Below are 24,118 nucleotides of genomic sequence, written 5' to 3'. Positions count from 1 at the left end.
AAAAGCTTTTAAAAAAATTGTTTTGAATGTTAAAGTATCTAGCATGTAGTCTCCTAGAGAAGTAACAACATTGGTTTTTTGTTCAACATTGTGCTTCATTGCTTTACATAGTAACATTGCTATTAATGTTGCTATTTGGATGCTTACAAAACTAAAATAGAATATCCCTTGACTCAGATAAAGATATACCTGTGCTGAAATACTATCTTTAAATAAACATCCCCAAAGATAGATATAACCAATGCTCAGGACAAAATAAAGATAGAAAGATGTTTTTATTTTTTGTTGTTGTACCGTGGGAAGGATTATGCATGGACACATGATCATAACAGCTATTTAACACACCTACAGAATGTCACGGCAAATTACTGTCTGACTGACATTCCTGCAATGTTCTTCACTTCCCTATGCAACCTCCACAAAAGCAAGAACACAAAAGGCAAATAAAACAAAAAATTAGACAGATTGGTCCTCTATTTCAAAGATATTGCAGGCGAAAGAGACTGTGCACAACAGAATCCGATACTGATTAACAACAATTATGGCAGTGTGCATACTCAAGACTTTCAAATCGACTCAAAGGACACGTAGGGCAGGACTTGAGTTGAAAGACACCCTCTTTGTTTACATGAATAGCATCAGAAAAGAAATGTGTCAGAGAGTTGACTCACTCATTGTTTGTTAACCATCCAGGCCCAGTAAAAACCTACCACCTGTCCAGTAATGAGGGAGCCACGGGAGTTAGAATACAGCGGGAGATGACGGGGAAGTGTGATGGAACCTGGACTTTTGATTCAAAACTTTGTCACTTGTCCTTGCATGATGATGCAAAAACTTCACAATTACAACTTAACATACATGCATGACAGTACATGTGTGATAGCTTGACATGATACCAATAAAGAACAGCTGAAAGTCATCCTTTTACTTTTGCAATATTTTGAAAAACTTGATGCAATGCTTAAATCTTCACTCATCACTTCTTTGCCTTTAGTCTTCAGAGTACTGTCTTTTACTCAACAGAAGACACAATGAAACGCAAACCTTGAAAGCACATTTGGCAGGCCAATTAAAATAACTTTGTTGTGACGATAAATGTCTCTCGCAAATTAATGAGGTTACGTAAGTTTGTTGGTAGTCATGACAACGCATCAAAGATAATTCTTTGCTTGAGTGTGGACACATCTGCCATCTTTACTTTGTTTCTTTAACCTGTTGAAGAGGGGTCCTGAGAATACTCAGGCAGGTGTCTATGGGAAATGCGCTTTATAGCAAAATCAGTCCATCCTCAACGCGTTAATCTTGCAGTGAAACCTTTTAAAGCAAGAAGCTAGTTTGGCATGAAAGGTGCTTGGACTTTCATTCCTGCACAGATGCACATTTCTCTGGCAAATTACCAAAGACGGTCAAACTGAATGTCCAACGTCCAGCAAAGGAGAAAATGAAGCTCAGAAACCTGAGTGTACCAACAAATTTAGGTGTTTATACACTAGAGGGTGAGAAATTGGTCCAAGAAAGAATCAACAATAGGGATCTTGCGGGCAGCCTGGAAAGAGACAGGAAAGGCGGTTTTGAAAAGCTTACGAAATAACTAAGTAAATTGAGTACTACCTAATGAAGATTGTGATGATGCACACTGTATCTAATACACAAAGCCTCTTTAACATCAGCCACTGCTATGAGTAGACTCAAAGTTGGTAAAACCTTGGGGACTCAAGTTTTCGGAAACAATACACACAACATACGACAGAGTTGCCTAGGATCTGCTGCAGAGAGATATCTCTCTTGAATAGACCCACATTTGGATCTTCGAGCACTACAAGCAAATAGGAAGAGATGACCACTTGAATATCTCCCTCCCTCTCTCACTCTGTGTCTGTCTATCTGTTGGTCTGTCTGTCCGTCTGTCTCTCTTTCCTAAGGCATACAATGTTGGCATAGGCCTGAAAAGGTCACTTTGCTGGATAAAGTCCCCACACCAGCTAATTGGCTTGGCACACTGCCCAGCTGACCCAGGACAGCACAGAAAGGAACAGAGATCTCTCGCTCTCGCTGCACACCGGACCTCACAACCCCTCTCCTTGGCCATAAAGCTGGTGACACTGATTGATCAGGAATAGTGGGGGCTGCCAAAGAACTAAAGGATGTAGGTATAGGAAGTGTGAAGAACTTTTTAGGCAATCTACTATAAGAGCTGCTTTCTTTATAATAAAATTGAAAAAAATATATACAGTATGTCAAAAAAAAAAGATCAGATTTTTGCATCAATTACTCCTAATATGATTAAACTGTCTACATGCTACTTCAGGGTCTTAAAATATAAAATCTTATTTCTATTTTGCAGAAAACTCCATTCAATTTGGTTAGGTGGTCACAGAGAAATGCGGATTGTTGTAAAGCATGTCACAGGTCTGATTCTTCCAAGTTCAGCACTTGGATGCTCTTGGAACTGCATAATGTGTGAATACAATGGACTGCAGAAGTTGGAGGGAAGGGATTCCCAACATGCTCTACAAAACTCCTCATTTCTCTTTGACAACCGAAGCAAATCGGATGGGGTTTTCTGTGAGACGTGGGCAGTAAGTTGTAGTTTCATACCCTGATACTGTATTTGGATTGATTTACCATTTTGTAAAGTTATCATTGTGGAGGTTCCTGTTGTAATTCTTTGGGGGACATATAGTATATTATATACCACAGCAGTACTAATACATAGCAGCATGTGGCACTCCAGAAAAAACATGCATTTATAGGAATATTTAAAATATCTACCCAAACTGAAAAATTCTGATGACATTGATGATGATTCATAGCATTTGCATGGCACCACACGTTTGTTTAAATCTGTTTATTCGTCTAAGTTCACATTTAGTAATAACTGTATTCATGGTCCCCATAGTCAGCCATCAGAGTTGGAGAAAACATTTTGTTAATAAAAACAAAATAAATACATGAAAAAAAATCTGCCAGGGTGTTCCCTGGCTCAGAGCCAACAATTCAAACCTCATGATGATTCATGTCGACATCATTGGAGTCAGACACAACTTTACAGGGGACGAATTCAAGAAAAGTGTACTTCTAGTTATTTGTCTATTCCATTCTGAAAATACTAAGAGTGCCTTGATCAAAGGCTATCACATCACATGACTGGGTTAAGAAGGCCCCCAGGGAAGCAGAAAGTCCTGGCTGATATAGAAAGTCTATCTATCTGTCAGCAACTACGTACTAGAAGAGAGGTGTTGGAGGTCTGGTCATTGCACAGAAGGACTGACCAACTTCCACATATGTACATGTATCTATTCCAATCAGCATTTGAAGCATAACATGTGTAGTTAGCATAATTATGTATCTATAAATACCTCATGGAGACTTTATGAGCTCCATGCAGAGACTTCCAATATGAGCTCCCTCGGGGGACATTATGAGCTCCCTTGTGGAGACTTTATGAGCTCCCTCGTGGAAACATCATATGGTATATCTAATATTCTTGTTTGATACCTCTATGATTTATTATGTTTGAGTTATATCACTATTGTCTGGGGCAAACTATTTGTTGCATAGGGCCCCATTTTTTCTCTTTCTCTTCTTTCTTTGAAACACAACAACATTTATAAACAGGTGCACAAATGTGGTCTGTGCTGGGTAACTCTGTTAGGTTGAGGTATCATGGAGGCAATGCGGAAGAAGTCAGTAGGTACATCTGGGGTGTTGCTCTATGCTGATCTTTCATTTTTCTCTGTATCCACATTTGTATACATTCAGTCATTTATTTATTCACCAATACATCTGTGGCTCACAAACACTTTCTGGTCCCATGTTCACAGCTGAAAATGCTTCAGCACAACTCTGTTAAAAAGGGCTGGTCAAGAACTGTGGGGAGGGGGGGGGGGGGGGGGAGATGAATAGAAGGGGCAGTCGAGAAGGGGAGAAGGAAGGTGACCGGAGAAAGGAAATTTGATATACCGGTACTCCACAGAAATTAAGAGTGCCAGAAAACCAAGCCAAAATAAACAGTCAAATTACAAATCTTCTTAATAAAAGGTAAAAACCGAAAATATCACATGGTTTGTGTACAGGATCCATGGGGAAACCAGTCCATATTTACAGAGGGCTCATGTTTACTTGGTAATACCATCTGCATAGCAAACCCCCCTCCAGCACTGCCAAATTACATGTCTAGATTTAATACATGGTGTAGCCATCCAAAAGCATACAGAATATTGCTAAAAGCAAATAGCATTCGTTCTCTGATTAATATCCATACAATGCATTCAATTCATGGAAAGATGCTCCGACATGCTACACAACAGAAATTGAAATCAACATCCCATGCTTCTTCTGTGGCTTGTAACGGCACAACTATAAGGTGGGATATCATGATTACCCGTAGTCAGCATTATTCTACAGATGCCTTATGTAGAGAAAGTTTTAACTCAAAATGCCAAGATATCTGCAGTGTATGCCTTCTTTTGCTGACACTTGTACAGCTTTCCAGAGGCAGTATAGATGTGGTATTGATATTAGTTATATCATTAGAAGAGATTTACATTTTCATGTCTTTACTGAAAAGATTAAAAATCCCAATCTTAGACTTTGCATTTGGACAGGAGGCAGAAAAAACATCTAACCTTTTGTCTTTCAAACATAGCTCAATTTTTATTTTTGCTTTGTTTTACCAAGATCACTCTGTAAATATTAGACATATCTCCAGCTTCAAGATTCGTGACTCTATCAGGGAAACGTGGTCATGAGTCCCCCCCAAAATATTTCTCTCTCTTCTCATTCAACATCATCTGCTATGTGTCTTATCATATGTGACCCTGCACCTCAAAACAAACAAAAAGTCGCCAGACATGAATTTTTAGTTAAGACCATATTATGTAAAGGCAGACTTTAAGCTTTAAAATGATGTATAACTCAAATCAAATGGACTCTCCTAACCTATGTAGATATTGGAAAGAAAGCACAACTAAGGAAAAGTGTGAACTGAGAAAAGAGGCTCTGAAGTACAGTGTCTATTCAAGCGCTTAATCTTTACCAAACCGTGCTGGCCGTGCGATGAATGGGACAAAAAACAGGAAGTAAACCATCAGAGTAACAACAATGAAGGGATTATCAGATTAAACTGAAATTAAGCACGCCTCATTAACACATACTGTTCATAATTAATGGCAACTTTCAAAGCAGTAGCACTATCCTTTCAAAAGTTATTAGAGTTGAAAGTGAAGAGTGTGGACAAGGTTTTTCTGAAATGAAAAAGGGATTCTAAAGACACACCTAATCACACTATTCTACCAAAAATTTTTGAGATAAACTGCTAAAAAAAAACACACTTTCCTGCCCGTTTTATGATACCAAATTTTAGCATAAAGTAAAAGAAGACCCGCTCTTTCAGAAAATATGAAAAAGTCAAGTTTGGCTAGGTTGACCCATTTCACTTATTTTCAGTCCTCAGGCAAAATCAGTGTGTGCGACTTTATGTTCGTTTTGAGGTGCACGGTCACATATATAATGCTGTGTCATGCATCACAATGCACAAACATGCACAGAGTGGGGTACATGCAGGGATTCTAACAGTTTGGAGGCTCCTATCCACAGGATGCTGGGGATGGGGGGGGGGGTGGGGGAATGAAGACATCAACTACTGGAACATAAGGGCAGCAAAAATATTTGCATGCTTTTATTTTTGCGCTAGTTTCTGGTTGCGCGAAATGCGCAAAAATTTCAACACCGTAAAAATTTCCACTTTTTCAGTACTTGGGACTATATGTACCTGGTAGTCTTCAATGAGTTTAACAAATGTTTATGTTGTTTGGCTGCTAATGGATGGCTTCTAACTCTCTCTACCTATTATGAGACAGTGAGAACACATGATGAATTCAAAATATTCTCATTTGTTTATGAGATCTAAGTACTGTCTTAATTTTCAATTCAAGATGCTGCCTATGATATTTGACCTGGTGGTCTGTCACTAAACTCGTTGGAAATCAAAAGTCTGGCATGCATACCAAGAACTCCACAATGCTTCCCGTTCCAGCTATACTCTCGTCCAGTCAGGCTTGGCCAATCTGTGGAGTGGCGTGCTTACATGCAAACACACCTTAGCTTCATGGATAGATGCCTTGAAATCAGACTCTGAACGTCGGCTGTGCCGCCGGTGGTAACGCTTCGGCCGTGGGGCAGGTACTGGAGTCGACTCATCGTCATCATCACTATCCTGCCTGTGCTTCGGCTTGGAGGGTGGTTTAATCTCCGTGGCAACATCCTTACAGGGGGGTTTTACATCCGTCTTCTTGCCACTGGTCTTGTCTTCACGCCGTTGCCTTTCTTCCTTGGTAGGAAACTTGCCTGCCTTTGGTGTTTCACTACTCTGGTTTGCCTTAGCATCCTCCTTGGTCTTCTTTCCCTCAGCTTTGCTTGGTTTCTCCGGCACCAACCCTTCCAACTCAAGGTCCATGTTCAAAAACTCCATGACATTCTTCATAATGTCTTCAAGATCGTCCGTATCTGCACTGGATTTCCTGTCAGCTTTTATGTCTGCAGGAATGTCACTCACTGTCGGTGCACTACCCTTTGAGGAGGCTACCTTGCTAGAATCTTTGGTAGCTGCCCTATCATCTTCCACCTTTGAAGTTGGTTTTGCATCCGAGATATATGTCTGCTGGACAGGATCTTCCTCAGGCAGATCTCTAAAGTCATCTTTCTTTTTGTAACGATTTACTTTCTGTGTCAGGTTGTCTTGTACAACATTACCTACTGAACTACTCCCTGATACCACTTTCAAATCTTTCTTGGAACTATCCCCTCCACTAGTCTGAACAACTTTTTTGTCACCTGCTTTGTTGGAAGCATTGTTTGTTTCAACAACCTTTTCTGCTTTCCGTTCTTTGTCATGGATTTGAGTTTTTGTTTTACTACTACTGTCTGTTTCAGTGATTGCTTTGGAATGGCTGACATGTTTCTTTTCTGTTACACCCAAACTGCTACTTTTAGTGTCATGTTTAAGGTCAGTGAAGTAGTTCACATTCTTCTTGACTTTACCTACAACTACCTCTTCCTCCATCTCATCATCCCCGTCCCTATCACTATCATCAACCCTCTGAATATTCCCAGAGGTCACCTTCAGCTGGGGTAAGTTGGCGATTGGCAATTTAAAACCCACCTTCTGAGCCTTCCTCAACCGTGGTGACGGCTTACGTTCTGGCTTGGAGTCATCATTTGAACCATTAACCGTTGGTGTTGCCCTGGGGGCTGGGGTAGGTGTAGCCTCCACATCCTTGGCTTTAGCTGGTGAGTCTTCTTCTGCGGGCCTTGAGGGACCCCCCTGGGGAGGTTGCGGTGCTTTGCGGCTTTTTCGTGATCTTGGTGGAGCTTTGACAGACCCTGGGAAGCCTCCTGGTGGTGGTGCTGGTGCATTCCTCTTCTTCTTCAGGGTCTCCCGATCTCTCTTGAGCTCCTCCAGGATCTGTGACCTGGTCTTGACATTGTAGGAGCCAGAGCTGAGGGTAGGAGGTGGGGGTCTCTCTGGCTTCACAGGCCGCTGTGGGTGGGAGAACGAGTGCCTTGCTGGCTGCAATTCCTGGTTCTTGAGTCGGAGAGTATAGGGTGTGTCCCTGGTGGATGTACCTAAGAATGGATTGATTGCACTGTCGCTTACAGGTCCCTCGTCATCGTCATCATCATCCCCAAAAGGATTCAGACTCTCATCGTAAGGTTCTTCATCTTCATCACTGTCAAATGGATTGGTCGAAAATCTCTTGCTTACTTTTTCGTTGGGTGGTTGTAATGTTTCTTGTTTCTCTTCTTCATCCTCACTGTCACTTCCAAAAGGATTCAAGGATTCTTCATATCCATCTTGTTTTGATGAGTCTTCCTTTTCAGCTACCTGACTAGATGTCACAGCATCTACTTGAATCTCATCTTTCTGCTGATCTTCAGTGGTTTCATTGTTCTCCTTGCCTTTATCGGCTGTAGATTCTTCTTCGACTTTTGTCTCTGGAACAGTCACTGCTATTGATTCTGCTTTGTCATCTTTGTTTTCAATAGCACCTATGTGGATGGATGTTGGCGTGTCATCGACCTTTTTACCCTCAATAGCGTCCTCCTGGTAAGAGTCTGACAATTCTGTCTTTGTATCCCACAATGCACTGTCACCACTACTTCCTTCCTCGACTGATTTGTTTGTGACATCATTAGAACCATTTTCTACGACAGTTTTATCTTGGTTGCTACTTATAACTTCACCAGTTTTCACTTCAGTTCTATCCTGTTCTTGGTTCTTGACCTCATTGACCTTATTCAAGGTATCCTCCTTGCTTGTGTCATCTTCCTTTTTATCACTTATAGGCTCCTTGTCAGCCCCCGCGACTTCTTCCAATTCCTTACTTTCAAGTTTCACAGGTGGTGCACTTGGGGCATCTACTGGCGAGTCATTTTTATGTGTTGCTGGTTCTGGTTTTGCCGCTGGAACAGTCTCATCATGGGATGTTGTGTCCTCCTCACTCTTTCCAGTCTTGGTCTTAGCAATTTCAACATCACTACTCTCAAACCCTGTGGAGTCTCTGGACTCCTTGCCAATGCTGCTCAGTGTATCTCCATCCTGCATACTTCTCTCCTCTTCATCTGTGGAGAACAAGGGCATCTCTCCTGGTACATCCATGTCACCAGTGTCCTCACTGCTGCTTTCTGTCATCAGTTTTTCATCCAGAGCAACCTTTTTAGCAGGAGATGGCTGTTCTGTTGCTACAACATTGTTGTCTTGCTGTGATTTCCTTGGTTGTGGCACTGGCTTAGGAGGCAAGTCGGCTGAAATCTTGTTGGAAGACTCTGGCTCTGATGCTGGCACTGGAGTGGCTCTTTGGGCTGGTACGGGCGTGGCAGGACCACCATTCTGCTGGCGTCTCTGGACTACAGGACTGGCCATCGGACTGCTCTGACCGCCATTGGCTGGAGAATTGAACCTCGCCCTGGCAGCACTCATCATTAGATGAGGATGCATCATTACGGCATTTGGAGCGGGTGGCTTAGCTGGAGAGGACACTGGTGTTACACTCCCTGTGGCCTGCCCTGCTGCAGTGCCTGCTTTCACGGGAGTTGAGGGTCTTGGAGGAGCTTTTTCTGGAGTGTTTGGTGTTGATCTGGGTCCTCTGCTCTGCCATATGGTGTTGCTCTCTTCCACACCTGCCAGTCGTGCACCCGCCCGACTGGTAGGCGTCATCCGTAGATTCCATATGTCCCCTCCCTCACTGTGGCACATACACTCAAACTTCTTGGGGTCCTTTGTGAGCTTGTAGGAGTCTGGGCGGAGCGTACTCCTACACTTGGTACAGCGGAAGCAGTTTCTGTGGAAGAGACGTCCATCGACCACTTGTCTTTCCACCAGGTATACACGTTTTCCACAGATCTCACACTTGTCACTCTTCAATGATATTTTGGTCGGAAGACCTCCCTCCGCCTGTAATGCAAAGAAAAGGATGAAAAGTAATGGAAGATGTTAACTTCAGGTACAGAGACTAAAACTGGATTAAAAAGGAGAGCAACAAACAAACTTAACACACTGCCACTGAACCAAGATAGAGGATAGATGCCATGTTTTGATGTACTTGATATACTTGTCATTATTTTGACACTCCGATTTACATTTTAAAGGGTGCATAGTAACACCCACAGCACCACGTATGTCAGTACATCATGTTCAAATCCACATGCCATCATCCACATAAAGAAAGTACCACTCTTTGTCAAAACTAAGAGCAGCAAAACCACTGACATCATACATGGATCTGAATTCATCTGACCATGTCTTGGTTTAATGGAGGATTCTTTGCATGGGTAATCAACACTGACAGCATTTGACCAATCATGCACATTTATGTACAGAAAAGTACACATTACAAAGCAGCATTTTATTTGTCCTCAAATTTACACACAGACATTTCAAAATTTCTTACCGTGATGAAATTGTGATTGAAATATTTAACAGGAAACAGTATGAACGTCCATGATCTCAGGCAATAATTGATATAGAAATAGAACAAAGTTGGCAGCTTGGAAAGTTGAAAATGCATGATGGAACAACCGGTTAGGCATTTGGAGAGCAAAGGAGCTACAAGAGTGCCTAATAGGGTCTGCAAGAGGAGAGCTGTAGTGTTCCATCTAAAACTCTTGGTGTCCAGAATGAAACTGACATGGCACAGGTCTGAAATAGCCCTGATTGACTGAAAACCTTGCATATGTAGATCAGAAACATGAGCATCATGATGGGATTTGCTTTAAATCGTGGACACACAGAATTTTATCACCGCTTTGCCAAATGTGCTGCATAGTATTTGTCCTGTACCACGTGTCAAGCCTCGTGTACACAAGGAGAATGTCCACAGTACTACTCAGCGACTCAAGGAGGTGAGATGGAGAGAAAAAGTATGAAAGAACAACAACAGCAACAGCTCATCAAGGGAAAGTTTTGCGTCAGTTGTAGGTAAGATGTAACCTGCAGCCAAGCAGGTGGCATGATGAAAAAGGTCTCTGCTTTAAAGGTTGGTCTATGAGCTGATTAGCCATGGTAAGCATTACAAACAAAGAAGAAGAAAAAAAGACAGTCGGAAAGACTTTGATGGAAAAAGCATGGATGAAAACATATTCCTTATGCCTCTTCTTAGAAGAAAATGTCAGTTTAAAATCACTATGTTAGTGAAATGAAGTATCTCATTAACAAGAACAATCTACTGCTGGTAAGTTCTACTACATATTTTCCATCCTAATATGAGTTTTTAAGCTTTTGTTTTGTCATTTTTTTTCTACTTGAAACATTATTGGAAGGAAATATGCTAGTGTGTCTTCATGCGTGAATTAGCAGCAAGAAAAAAGAGTGGTATGGATCAGCTGATTGCTGTTTCATTCCGACCAGCTTGTTTGAGCTGAACTTACATTGAAGGGGGCAGCCAATTTTAACGCTAACACATACTTTTTTTCTTCTTTTTCTTGTTAGTTTGATTTCAGGAAGCTGAGCCAGAGGCATGGGGTTGAAGTATTTGTTGTGAATTAGCTTTACAAGTTACTGCAGCTAAAGAATTATCTCACTGAGCAGGTAGGTATGCAGGTTGATTCTCTTGGTGCTCAGTCATGGCTACGCATGAATTAGGAAAAATTTATAAGTGGCAGTAAGAATACATGAAGATAGAGTGTTATTTCTCTCCTTTTTCAAGTTGCCTTTGAATCTCGATTCAAAATCACACAAATAATGATAAAAATTTCTCATTGAAATAGGTCACAAAACGAAGAAAGGCTTCATGAAACAATCATTTTACCATGTATGCAACTTAGAGGAGCTGTAATGTCATTTCCTCACAACCTTCTCACTGGTTGTCACACAAACATGTTGATACACAAAAGAACATGGTTTTGTTAATAATTTACCAACTGAAGCATACTCCTCCTTTACACTATCATTATTGCCATGTACACTCAAATCTACTGAGTTTTATGAACGGCAAAGGATACCACATATCTACTTTTAATTCACTTCACTGGGAAATTTGATCAGGATTTGTCTACAGATCAGTGACAGAGTTGTGAGGTGATGCCATCATCACTTCACTTCATTTGCATGTTCACTGTATGTAATTCTGATGAATTCAACAACAGAACAAAAACATGGAACTTTACAATTCAATACCATTCTTTCAATAGTTTGTATCCAATTTTGACAGCACTTCTACCATCATGTCTGATAGATCTTATCCCATTTTTTTTTTTTTTTTTTGGTCAATTTGATTATAGACTTGTAAGCACCTCAGATCAAGTGCAATGGACTAACCAACAATTACTGCGTGAGATTTCAATGGTTACATTTAGAGCATTGTACATACAAGCAACAATTATTCATAAATCAAATAATTTATTAATTTGTTTCCTTTACATCATCTATCAATTTCTGTTGTTTCCTATCTCACTTTTTTATTGTGACTGGGTCAGATTTTGACTGGGATAAAGATTGAACTCAAAATTTTAAGTCTGTACATATGAACAAACAAGAGTACCACACACTCATTGTGTTACAAGAATTGTACTCCTGCCACACGTATCAAGCTAAGAAGACACTGATTTGGAGAATGAACATATCTAAAATCTACTAAATGGCTCCAATTGGCACTTGTTAGATAGATGAGTCTATTTTTCTGCAGCATTAGTGTCTTGCATGACAGAAATAGAGTGAAAGAGACAGAGCCTCCTTGTCTTCCTCAGCTATTTTCATTTCAACATGATAGGATTTAAATGTTTTGCAGTCTTTGCATTCAGCAGCAGTTTTGCAACAATGCAATCAGCTTTACATAATATCTCACCTGGGTCAATGGACATTGGTTGTTTCATTTGAAATATGAGATGAAAGTGACAAGAGGAATAGTGTGAAAAAACAGCCAACCACAGTATCATATTGAAAGGAGCTTATATATATCCTGAAGAAAATTTCATATTCAATATATTGAATTTCAAATAAATCCAAAAGATAGAACATAATTTCTTAATACCTGAAAGTCTAATATGTGTAACATTACATGCGCTGTACTCCATTTTTGTTTCTTTTGTGTGTGTGCCTGGAATGCCATTTATTTTATACACTGCATTTCCCCAATAAACATATCCCCCCTCCCCTCATGTCACCCCACTGAAAATGTTTAAGAAAAAAAAAAGTCACTCTACACGTGGTAACTAGAAAAGTTGACTCCTGTATTAGCTTTCAAGATAAACTTGTATTTCGGGAATTTTTAAAACCTGGACACAGGAATCACAGGCAGTCACCAAAATGTAATGGCCACTAATCTTGAGGTTCTGCAAAAACTTTCAGTTATTTAATTCTTAACTAGCTTAAAAATCAGTTCTAAATCTGCATTATTGTCATTTTCTTATGCATATATTCTTCTTTACACCATATCTACATAACTGTCCAAAAGTTTGATAAACAAAAGAAAACAAAATTGTTCAAAAGGAAAACTGATGTGAAATATCAGAAAATTTACTGTAATTTGACATATTATTATTAACATTATTGTTAATATTAATTTGTATATTAACCCGTTAAAGACTAGTTTCGAGTATACTTTGGCAGGTGTCTATGGGACATGTGTGTTATAGCAAAACCAGCCTGTCCTCAACAGGTTAACATGAAGAAAGTGAATGAGAATGATCATTCAATGGTGCAAATTGAAATGTTGTTTATGCCAGATATGACATGCTTCCCATGAGCATAAATTATCATTATCTTTTTTTTTGTTGTTGCAATGTCTTTATATGAGTAATATTCAGAAAGACACAAATTGATTGTTTTGATAATTCACTCATTTGAAATGTTAACAAATTTCATTTGCAGAACTTTTCTCGGTTATTTGAAGCTTTCTTTCTTTTTTTCTTACAGTGACCCATGTACTGCATTCCACATTCATATGTGTGTATACTACGCAGACACAAACTGGTAAACACAGAGAGGCACCAGCCTGTATCAGCATAATTAATATCATTTCATAGATGCAGCTTAGACAGCCGTAGAGAGGGGAGAGCATTAAAGTAATGTGATGACAACTTACGTCAACAGTATGACTTTCTACGGCTGCTGACGTAGATGGTTCATTCTTGATAGGGAAAAGATAATCAAAGTTGGGAGTAAAATTCCTGCCATAATCTAAACACTCATGTGCTTCGGTGAGGGTACAATATAATCTGATCAAAGTGACATTAACTGCATTGAAGCAATGGCATCAACATCATCTCAGTGTAATGCATGAATACAAAACAGAGTATTAAGAAGTCTTGGTAACGTAAAAGTACAAATTCCTTGCATGGAGCTGGTAGGTCCATGCTCCTTGCAAACTCCAGCATATGATCTGAAACCACTGAGCACTGAATCTGAAAACTCAAACAGGCACGTATATCCTTTCCCTATACATCTGTTGATATGAAAAGCATTATAAAATCTATCAAGTCATGCCATGTTCTGTGAGATTAAATCCTAAAATAGCACTTGACATCAGACCAGGATGGGTCAAATTATCCTTTACATTTCAATCTGACTAAATTCCTCTCTTTCTACAACCCACTATCATGTTACCCTGATAAAGACACAGACAATAAAAGCTGCAAAAATGCAAAGTAACATGCTTTGGCTAAAAAATCAGAAATGTGATATTCGTATGAAAATCACGTTTCATATGTTGCCTACCTCCTGGCCATGTTTCAAAATGTCTACGTTTTGAAATTCAAAACTTTCAGTTTTTCATGCAGGATAGTGTCATGGTGATAGGGATTAATCTACACTACTAGAGGAGATTAGACCATTACATACTAAAATGTTGTGTCAAAAAAATCATGTAAAGGTTAAAGCATGAGATCAAAGTTATACCCTAAACTGGTACTAGAATACAACAACACATGAGCAAGGATTATTTTCAGAAAACATGTCAGTACACATCAGTGCCAAAAAGCACACCTTCATGACTGCCACATTGGATTAAAGGGATAACTCATTCCTACTGATTATTGCATTATGTCAAGGCTTGGTAGATACTATCCTGACAAAAACAAATTTTAACCAAAACACAGTGTACTACTAACTATGAGCTGTTTCTGATTAATTATAAGATGGAAAGTCACAATTTTTCCCCTTTCCCCTTTAATCTATATCCTATGGCGACAAGGGATGACAACTTATAGCACTTTGTATCCAGTGGAAAAAGCACTCTCAGAATATCAGCTATTAATTATCATTATTATTTCTTCCATCTTTCCACCACACAAAATCAAAACATGTCAGACTCTACTGACCAAGAAGGGAAACAATAACAAAGAGGCTGATATCATCTATGGTGGCGCCCTCTATTGTTAGAACATGAGTTACTTTTTCAGCAAGCTATAGATCTACGAACGTGACAACAATCAAGGAGGTTTTTTGGCTTGTAACCCCTTAGAGGAGGTATTGGTGTGTGCTTTACTGCTGGTATCTGGACCATAGTGGATGGTGATTATTACAGTTTACTTTTCATGTCCATGAAAGTATCCAATTCTATACAATCTATAAACCCTGCTCATGAGCATGTGAAATTGGAATCATGCTAACCCTTCATGAGAGGCAAAATTCCTAACTAAATTCAAAGAAACATTGTAAGACGTCTTCAGTGTAAACTAGTTCCATATAATCAAAAATATATCCTTTTGCCACCACCTCAAGATTTCAATTCAAGGTGCTAGTGTCACCTATCACACAGACCTGGGCCTCATTTCATAAAAGGTTGATACGATGACAACTCTTGCTGGAATGGCAATTGTCATGGTAATGACAAGAATCCAGCTTCCTGATTGGCTGTTGCTATTTGAAGTTGCCATTCCAGCAAGAGTTGCCATCCTAATATCTTTTATGAAACGGGGCCCAGGAATAGTCATTCTGGAAACTGCCAGAAAATACCAGCATACAAACAATCTGTGAAGGCTGCTATGGTCTTTGATACAAAACTCCAGGTCTTTGGGGGGGGGGGGGGGGGGGGTATGCGTATGAGTTTCTCATCCCCCCCCCCCCTTCCCCTGCATTATTTGATTCATTCTTAGTGTACATAAACTGGCCATGCCCTGTGCTATGGTCAGCCCATTCCTGGATGCAGCATATCAATTATGCTCTAATAAAAGGACTTTGGCTATATACAAAATAATGAAAGTCGTCTACTATATTTTCTTCACTGAATATTGTACATAGGAAGAGTAGCTGCATGGACATGGCAATACTGCATGGACGCCAGGTTAAGGACAGGCTAAAAATTCTGTGTAACCTTAGCAATGATCTGATAAGTTAATACAAATGTCATTCTCCATTTCATTAAATGTCACAGTATTTTAGTAATCAAGGGCACATTCCTGCAATGAACTTTTCTACGAGATGAGAAGATTACAAGCGTTCCATTAAATCACCCACGCAGTGAGCACTTGTGACGTTCATGCCGTGAGGTGTTGAACTCTAAACATGGATTAATATACATGTACACTGTAGTTCTAAGTGTTTGCACTATGTTACTGTGAGGTGGCAGATTATTAATGAGGTAAGGCTAACTCCAAAACAGACAAACCTCTGTGAAAGTGGAAACTTTTATACAATTAGATTTTTTTTTCTGCTGAATCAATGTCTGTGAACTTCACTTATACAACAGTGTACACAAATTTGAGGATGAAATTATTTATGTACATATTTTCATCATCTTCAAAAAATATTAATGTTGTTAACTTATCATGCTGGGACAGCAGAGTGTGAAATTCAAGAAAATTTCACCCTTGCAAAATAGTCTACATTTACTGTTCCTTCACAGCAATCGTGTTAAACAAAAGGAGTTTTCATTTCATGTTAGAAATCTAATTTTTTCTCTCCTTCGAAGATATTCAAGCAACATCTGAGACAAGCGTGGTAGAGATGAATAAACAGTAAATGAGGCGGATGGGAGAACTGATACTCACTGCTTTGATTTCTTTGTCTTTAGCCTTCTTGAGGCTCCTTCTGCCGATCTCACGACCCTTCTCTGACACGCCTTCATCGATGGCTGGAGGTCAAAGGTCATACCCAGAGAAGAAAGAAGGAAGAGAGGATGAAGAAAAGGAGGAACAATGATAGCAGAGAAAATGAAGAGCAGAAATAATAGAAAGAGGAGAAGCAAGAGGACAGGAAAATGAATGTGAAAAAAGAGGATGGATAAGAAAAAGATATAAGAAGGAGAGGGAGAAGGAGAAAAAAAAAGAATTGAAACATTGTTATATAGGTAAACACATCATTGCACTATAACATTTTATAAATAACAAATCCTGTAATGATGATATCTGAAAAGAAAAAGAACATGGATGATAACACACCAAATACAAGCATGCTGTGACTGTAGCAAAGTGGAAACAAGATAAGATAAAATTCAAACTAATACTGAAAATGATAACGAAATTCATCCTCAGGCACTGATCCAAAAGAGATTTTACTCAGGAATGTGTGGAAAAGTGATAAATGCAGTATATGACATCCTGTAAAACCAGAAATATTTGTGATATGACTGGGAGATATGACATGATTTTGCTACCATTGAGTCACATGACATTTAAAGGGGAAGTCTCACCAAACATATAATATGTGGATTCAGCAAATCTGGAAAGACTAAGTCTTGTGAATTATAGCAAATAAACCCTGTCCATGATGTTAGTTTGACTATAAGAGTATTTTGGAAATGGAAAAAAGTACCAAAAGTTGTGTGGTCATATTATCCAAGCATAAATATATGTATCTATATATAACACAATCCATTTTGAATCTAAGTTGCCTGATCGGGCCACCAAAAGATAACACTTTTGAAAATTTGGTAGCTCGACATCAATTTTAGTAGCCCCTGGCCGCTGCTAATGTCGAGCCCTGCATACTCTATAATAACGATGATGTGTACACATGTTTGGCTCAGCAGCAAGATCTTTTTTTTTTTTCTTAAACTTCAAATAGCCGAACTAATATATGATGCATGAAGCCACATTCACTCTTGGGCTGTCACTCAAAAACATTGGATAAAAAGGGGCTAATCACATAATCCCCTTAGAGGTCAGGTTCTAATCAAGCCCTTGGGGGCTTCATTCATTCTCCTGGAAACTCACGTCACATTTTACACACAGCCATGGATAGAATGTTGATGTTATCTCATCTATACATACAGCCATCTTCAAACAGACATACACCAGTATGACATAGTAGTACAAAAGGGGTACTGAGAGAGAGAGAGAGAGAGAGAGAGAGAGAGAGAGGAGAGCCTGTATACATGGAAGACAAAGAGATGGACAGACAGAAATGGACAAACAAAAAAATGAGAGAAAAAAACCCACATATGAGCCACAGTCACACTGACAAAATATCACAAAGTTTAAGATCACAATCTTTACGATCTTGAAGTTCTGCTAGTGTGACTGTAAATGTCCTGTGAAACTTCTCACATTACTTCAAACTCAAACTAAGGATATTCCCGGCCCCCTAACAACCTTCTCAATCTTTTGCCAGTATGAACACCATCATCTGAAACATTGCCATGTTTGTCATGTGACCAGTCCATCTGTTTGCTGGCGGTGCCTCAGAAGCACACAGCCATTCTGATGTATAGGTAATCACTGTGACATCACAATCACTAGCCATCAGATGACATAGACTCTTTCTTCTCTCTCACGTGCACACAATAGTGACACAAACTTCTTGATTTTAAAGATTTATAAGTTTGGCTGCCAGTGTGAACAGACCACCAGCGATTGAAAAGATTTGCAATCTTAAACTTCAAAAGGGACTACAAAACAGAAACGGACAACATACAATGAGAGGCAGAGAAACATACAGAAATAGACAGGGCATTCAGACGCAAAAAATTTATACTACAACGGTATAGCTATACCAAAACGGTATAGCTATACGATGAATTTATACGTCTGAACGCTGACTAACGAAACGACGTATAGCGAAACAACGGTCAGAGCATCGTTTCGAACGAGAACTCGATAACGAATCAGCATTCCGTGTGCGTCTGAATGCATGGCAACCATAGAACAGTATAACTGGGCGGGGCTTAATGGGAGCGCGCACGAAAGGTGACCCCACAGCTGTCACTCACAACAGTATAACAGCATGCGCAGTGGGAAACTGCACATCTATACGACGTTTCCCAGAACGGTCGAAATTAGTGTCTGAACGGTCTGTCGGCTATACGATGATTCTTTATACGTCATTTCGTTATCAAGTTTTGGTATAAAATGGCATGCGTCTGAAAAGGGGGAGAGAGAGAGACAGCGACATAGAAACAGATGGAGTAAGAAAGAGAAAGAGAGAGAAGAAAAGAAAGAGGGGGAGACATAAGGGATGGGGAAGGGGGGGGGGTGATGGAAGAGTGAATCATAGCACATGGAATAAGCTGGGGGTGCAGAACCAGTCTTGGAGGATTATACGTGGAGTCGTGCTGACATTCAGCAGAATCCGATACGATCAGAAGTGAGATTACATCACCAGGGTACATGAGATTCAGACCTGATGAGTAGCAATCTCTAAAATGTTATGATTATACCTTACAAATCTATCATAGTAAGTAAACTTTTCAAGCATAATCCCTGCTAAAACACACCTAATAGAGTGACCACTGCTCTTGTCAGCTTCCTAAGTAACTTGGGGGTTAACCGAACAACCTTTGTCACTTTGGGATATCTATGCAGTTCTTAGCCCAGGAATTACAGTGTGGCTTTGATGAAAGTATGTTACATGCTGTTCTTCTTGATCACACAGGATGAGATATCTAAGGACTCTCAACATTTGTGTTGCTTTCAGTCATAAATCTGCTTGAAGCGCCCTCACAAGGTCACAAATGTACAAGGAGAAAGCTTTGAGTCATTCAACAGGCAAAGTTTTTTTTTATTTTTTATTTTTTATTGAGCTCAGTCATCATTACGTGCATATAAATATGAATACCTGCTGATCAAGATTAATTTGTTCTGTTTCCCTTGTAATACTTAAAGGGAATCTCTCCCCTAAAATTCAAATCTGAAAGGTGTGAGAGCATGTCCTAAGAACTCTAGAGAAAATTCTATCCCATCACAAAAAATGCCCCAAACTGTGAAATATTGATTTTAATAAATCAGCACGAACTAGTGCGCGCTGCAACAGTAGCCAGATCTGAAAATAGTAGCCGCGCGTAGACCATCGGTGTGTGCACGTTTCCTTCGTCCACCTCCGTCTGCACACACAGCTATATCGAATACTGTCTATCAGTATCGTCTCATCGAGCCATATGCATCCGCATGAGTAGATGCTGCAGCGGCTGCCTGGTCAGTGGCCTGGCGCGGCACTAGCACCAACCTAGCTGCATATGAGGACATTAATTGCGTGCTTTTGCATGTTTTGAGTGTTTCATAGTACACTGATCGTACAGAAAATTATTGAACTACGCAATTGAATGCAGTCGATAACGCCAGACAACTACTCTTTGATCAAGGCGCATGTAATTTTTGGCATTTTAGAGATTGCTCTATGTCTCTTTATATATTGCTATATCTCTGTATGTGAGTAACGTTGCACTCTTATATTTTCATAGGGATATTACCAGTACAATGACCTACAATGTCAGAAAACTATTAGTAAATTTCTGTGTATGAACAAAAAGAATAAATGTCTCAAAACATAGCATAAGTGAGGAACAAGCAAAGTTCCAATCAGAAGTATTAGCCTCTTCACAGGACCTAATGTTGATAAATGATTAAATCACTCAATACATCTTGCTGCATTGGCTCATCAATGGAAGCAAAATATCTGACATTATACAGCATAAACTAAAATACCAGCAGAACAGAAAGTACACTGATGTTACTTTTATGAACTATGCGATTACTACCAGGGGCCTAGTATATAGCCAGCCTTGTGGTGAATGTTGTTCCCAACCACAAGTCACAGAAACTGCAAGGCACCCCCCCCCCCACCACACCTCCCTGGAGGTATGAAGACATCAGACAGGACCTTATTAGCAAAAAGTTACATGTATCTAGGACTAAGGAAGCATTTGTTGCGTTGCCTAGGAACCCGGGAGTAAACTTTCCCCCAAACTGGGGGTTGGTGCCTCCCAGTGTGTCACAAGTAGGAACCTAGGAGGGTAAACTTTCCCAAAACTGGGGGCTGGTACCTCCCAATTCGTCATGACTTCACCCTCTGTCTGTGACATCACAGCACACTACCATCCAGAAAGTGACTTTCGCAGGCATAAAATGTCGGTTACATTCCAGAGATATAACAATATTTTTCTTATAACCTTGTAAATGTATTTTTTTCCCCAATAAACTTATAAGACATAAATTCTGTTTAAAGAAGATAATTAGGTGATTTATAACTGCAGTTATAGAAGAAATTAGCAATCAATTTCCAAGATGATTGCTAATTTCTTTAAAATGTGTGGTCAGGTAATGCATCCATGATGATATAAGTATTGTCTTCTATTTTTTGTTTTGCCAGGTCTTTTGAAGTTTGTGTAGTCCATGTTATGCCGGACAAGTAAATATGAAGTACACTTACTGAATAATCAAATGCTGGAAGTAAATTGTACATTTTTTTACACAATACATTGACTGCTGAGAAAATGACTTTTACAAATTCAATTAGATATCATAATTCAAGAGTGCAAAAATGTGTGAATAATTCTTTGTGCATTACTGGGGGGAAAAATAAATGTTGAGATTAAATGTTATCCTACACTTGGCAAGTTTGAACTTGTTCTCATATTTGTCTTTTTCTGATATTTCAAAGAATGTATACAGTGTGTCTTACAGCTATGTGTTTTAAAATCTTCCCACCCCCATTTTTTCTTTATTGTAGTCAAGATACATGGACATTAACTATTTTCCTGTAATACATTTTCCACAACTAACACCAAAATCAATGGCAACATTTTAAAGGACATTATAAAAAGAGTTTCTCCCTTTAAATGTTACTTGTTTGGTCAGCCTTGTAAATCTCAGCAAGTGAAAAACATCTCCCTTCTTGTTCTCACCCATACTAAGGGCTTTTTACACTTGTGAATTTTTGCTTAGCCCCGGACCAACGGTGGGGCTAAGGGGGGGCCTTAGCCCCACCGTTGGTACGGGACTATCCTTAGCCCACTTTCTGTTTACACTCGTTTTTGCCAAAGTGGGCTAGCCCCACCGATAGTACGGTACTATCTGGCCCTGCAAAATAGCAGGGGTTAGGGTGTCGCACCGCAATTGCGGTGCCAAGCAAGTGAGTGTCAACAGAACGAAAAAATAATCCTGGGCTAAGCGACGGAGACGAAGTCCGACCCTCACTGACCAATCAGAAACGAGGTAATCAAGTGCTGCCGGTGCGTGCGTGTACGTGTACAGTACACAGCGTAATTATGAATATTCATGTGGTTTGGAAAGTCCGGGGCTAAGAAATACGAGTGTAAAAAGGTCAGTTTTCTCCTTAGCCCCGGACAAGAGATAGTACGGGACTAATTGGCGAGTGTAAAAAGCTGAAAAAATTGGTACGGGACTAACGATAGTCCTGGGTCAGAGAAAGTCCGCGGTTAAGAAACACAAGTGTAAAAAGCCCTCTAGAGTCCCATTCAGAGGGCAAAGTCACGTGGATTCGGAGAAAGGTGGCTTTGTGATCATGACTAGAATTGTGTCATCTTCCTCACTTGTGGATCACATGATCACACTTGTGGATCACATGATCACACTTGTGGATCACATGATCACACTTGTGGATCACATGATCACACTTGTGGATCACATGACAGCCGAGGGGGATTTTGCAGGATTTTTACTAAACTACTCAATACTATATGGGTCAAGGTGGTGGATCAAAGAAGGGGTACCACTCTCTACGATGGGAAAGGGAGAGGAAGGGGAGGGGAACCTCACACGGCAGTATGATAAACTTTCACCTTATTGGCCTGTGATGGGACTAAGGAGCGTGTATCCCATCTCGGATCACCTTTTCTGTGAGGCCTCCCTAAAGACTTAGGCAGGAGGTGGCTGGGAGATTTACGTACAGATTCGTCAGCTCTGCAGCCTTTACGATTTTATGTCATGAGAAGTTAAAAAAATTTGAGAGAGTTGTACGTCTGCTGCCTAATACTAGACGTGTCATACAATGTAGGTGGCATTGCATAATCTTCAAATGGATGTCCGACCATGTGTAGGTCGTAGGCCTATGCTAATTACGCAGTACGGTGGCTAAATGGTCACTGCATCATTTTTGCACAGCCTCTGCACACAAGCCTCATGGGCTTTAAATGAAGGCTGCGGAGGTTGCACAGCAACTTCACTGGATTGCTTAATTTTCGTACAATCTCCACACAGCCTCTGTGTGAAATACCCAGGCTTGCCCCAGTGGGCCTGTTAAAGAAAAAGCATGATACTAGTACACGATGTGAACACATACTAACCATGGCCCACAGCAATATTTGATGCCCCAAAAACAGTCCATAAAAGTTTACAAAAATCTATTGCATGACACATGAGGCAAGTAAACACTAAGCTTTTCTAGGAGTGATACAGTCCAAGAAAATTGTGGGCATATAGGGCTAGCAACTGCTGCATTAAAAGAAAACAACAAAATTATCAATTCATCACCAATTATCTCTTAATTTCTATGACTTTGATGTGGGATATTTAGCAAAATGTGAATTATCTCTTTTTGAAAAACACTGAAGACATTTCTTAAAATTAGACTATGCATACATCAGATAGAAGGGGTTTTGTTCTTGTTACAACTATCTTTTAACTTTGCTTATATGATAAGTCATTTTGATAGAGGGGTTGATCATCATTTTTCACTTGAATGAATTAGTTTTATTTACAACAACTACATTGACTGAGAGCTATCAGTAGACATCCTCTCAAGCCACTGAAGACAGCCCATTTCTCTCCACCAGACAGATTTATTTGCCTTTCATTGTGCACATCCATTTTCCTGATCCACTCGTATCTCTTTACAAGAACGATTATCGCCACGTTTGCTTAATCATCGTCTACAGCGTCCCCAGACACTGATGAGCTCAGCAATTGATTGTGATTCTGACCAAAATCTCCAATGGGTTCTGCCAAAGTTGTGGAAAGATTTAATTTCCTCTGGCTCTATTTCAGAGGGGCATCTGTTGTGAAAGAAAACAAACCAGGATTGCTATAAAGAAGGTGTGAGTTCATGAGGGTTGGAGATGGGGAACACTAAAAGGAGCTAAGAATACTAACATGGAAATAGTTTTGATATAGCAGAAATTTCTGAAGAGATACATTATGCTTAATCTGATCTGAAAGGAATTCAATACTGGAATTAAAAGCTATATTAGTGTCATCACTCATAATGTAAACCTAATAATCTTTAAACCTATCAGACAGAGAGAGAGAGATAGATATTCTTTGACTGTGTAGTTGGAATGCTATAGGTGTGGAGAATAAGAATATAGATAGCTTTTGTTGAATAGTTTTGAAACTAAGTATAGATTCATGACACAAAATACTTATATATTTATATCTTTTAAAAGGAAACATTGAAGAGACAAAAAACAAAGAAGAAGATATACATACAAACAATTCTGAAGTTGCTGAA

The 24,118-nt window shown here is 39.7% G+C and overlaps 1 protein-coding gene across 1 annotated transcript in view; it reads right to left on the bottom strand.

Moving 5' to 3' along the window:
• LOC139729350 (uncharacterized) overlaps nucleotides 1-24,118 on the bottom strand; it is a 110,394-nt gene that overhangs the window by 11,481 nt on the left and 74,795 nt on the right. The window contains exons 5-7 of the mRNA XM_071640278.1: nucleotides 16,486-16,568; nucleotides 13,581-13,625; nucleotides 6,101-9,454 (exon numbers count right to left, since the gene is read on the bottom strand). Of these exons, the coding sequence (XP_071496379.1) occupies nucleotides 6,101-9,454; nucleotides 13,581-13,625; nucleotides 16,486-16,568 (3,482 nt within the window). The remainder of the gene's footprint in view (nucleotides 1-6,100; nucleotides 9,455-13,580; nucleotides 13,626-16,485; nucleotides 16,569-24,118) is intronic.

Source organism: Diadema antillarum, unplaced genomic scaffold, assembly GCF_040938485.1.
Source record: "Diadema antillarum isolate AM-2024a unplaced genomic scaffold, OU_Dant_1.0 seq00000234_RagTag, whole genome shotgun sequence".
Lineage (NCBI taxonomy): Eukaryota > Metazoa > Echinodermata > Echinoidea > Diadematoida > Diadematidae > Diadema > Diadema antillarum.
This window is presented reverse-complemented; position numbering and strand designations above follow the sequence as displayed.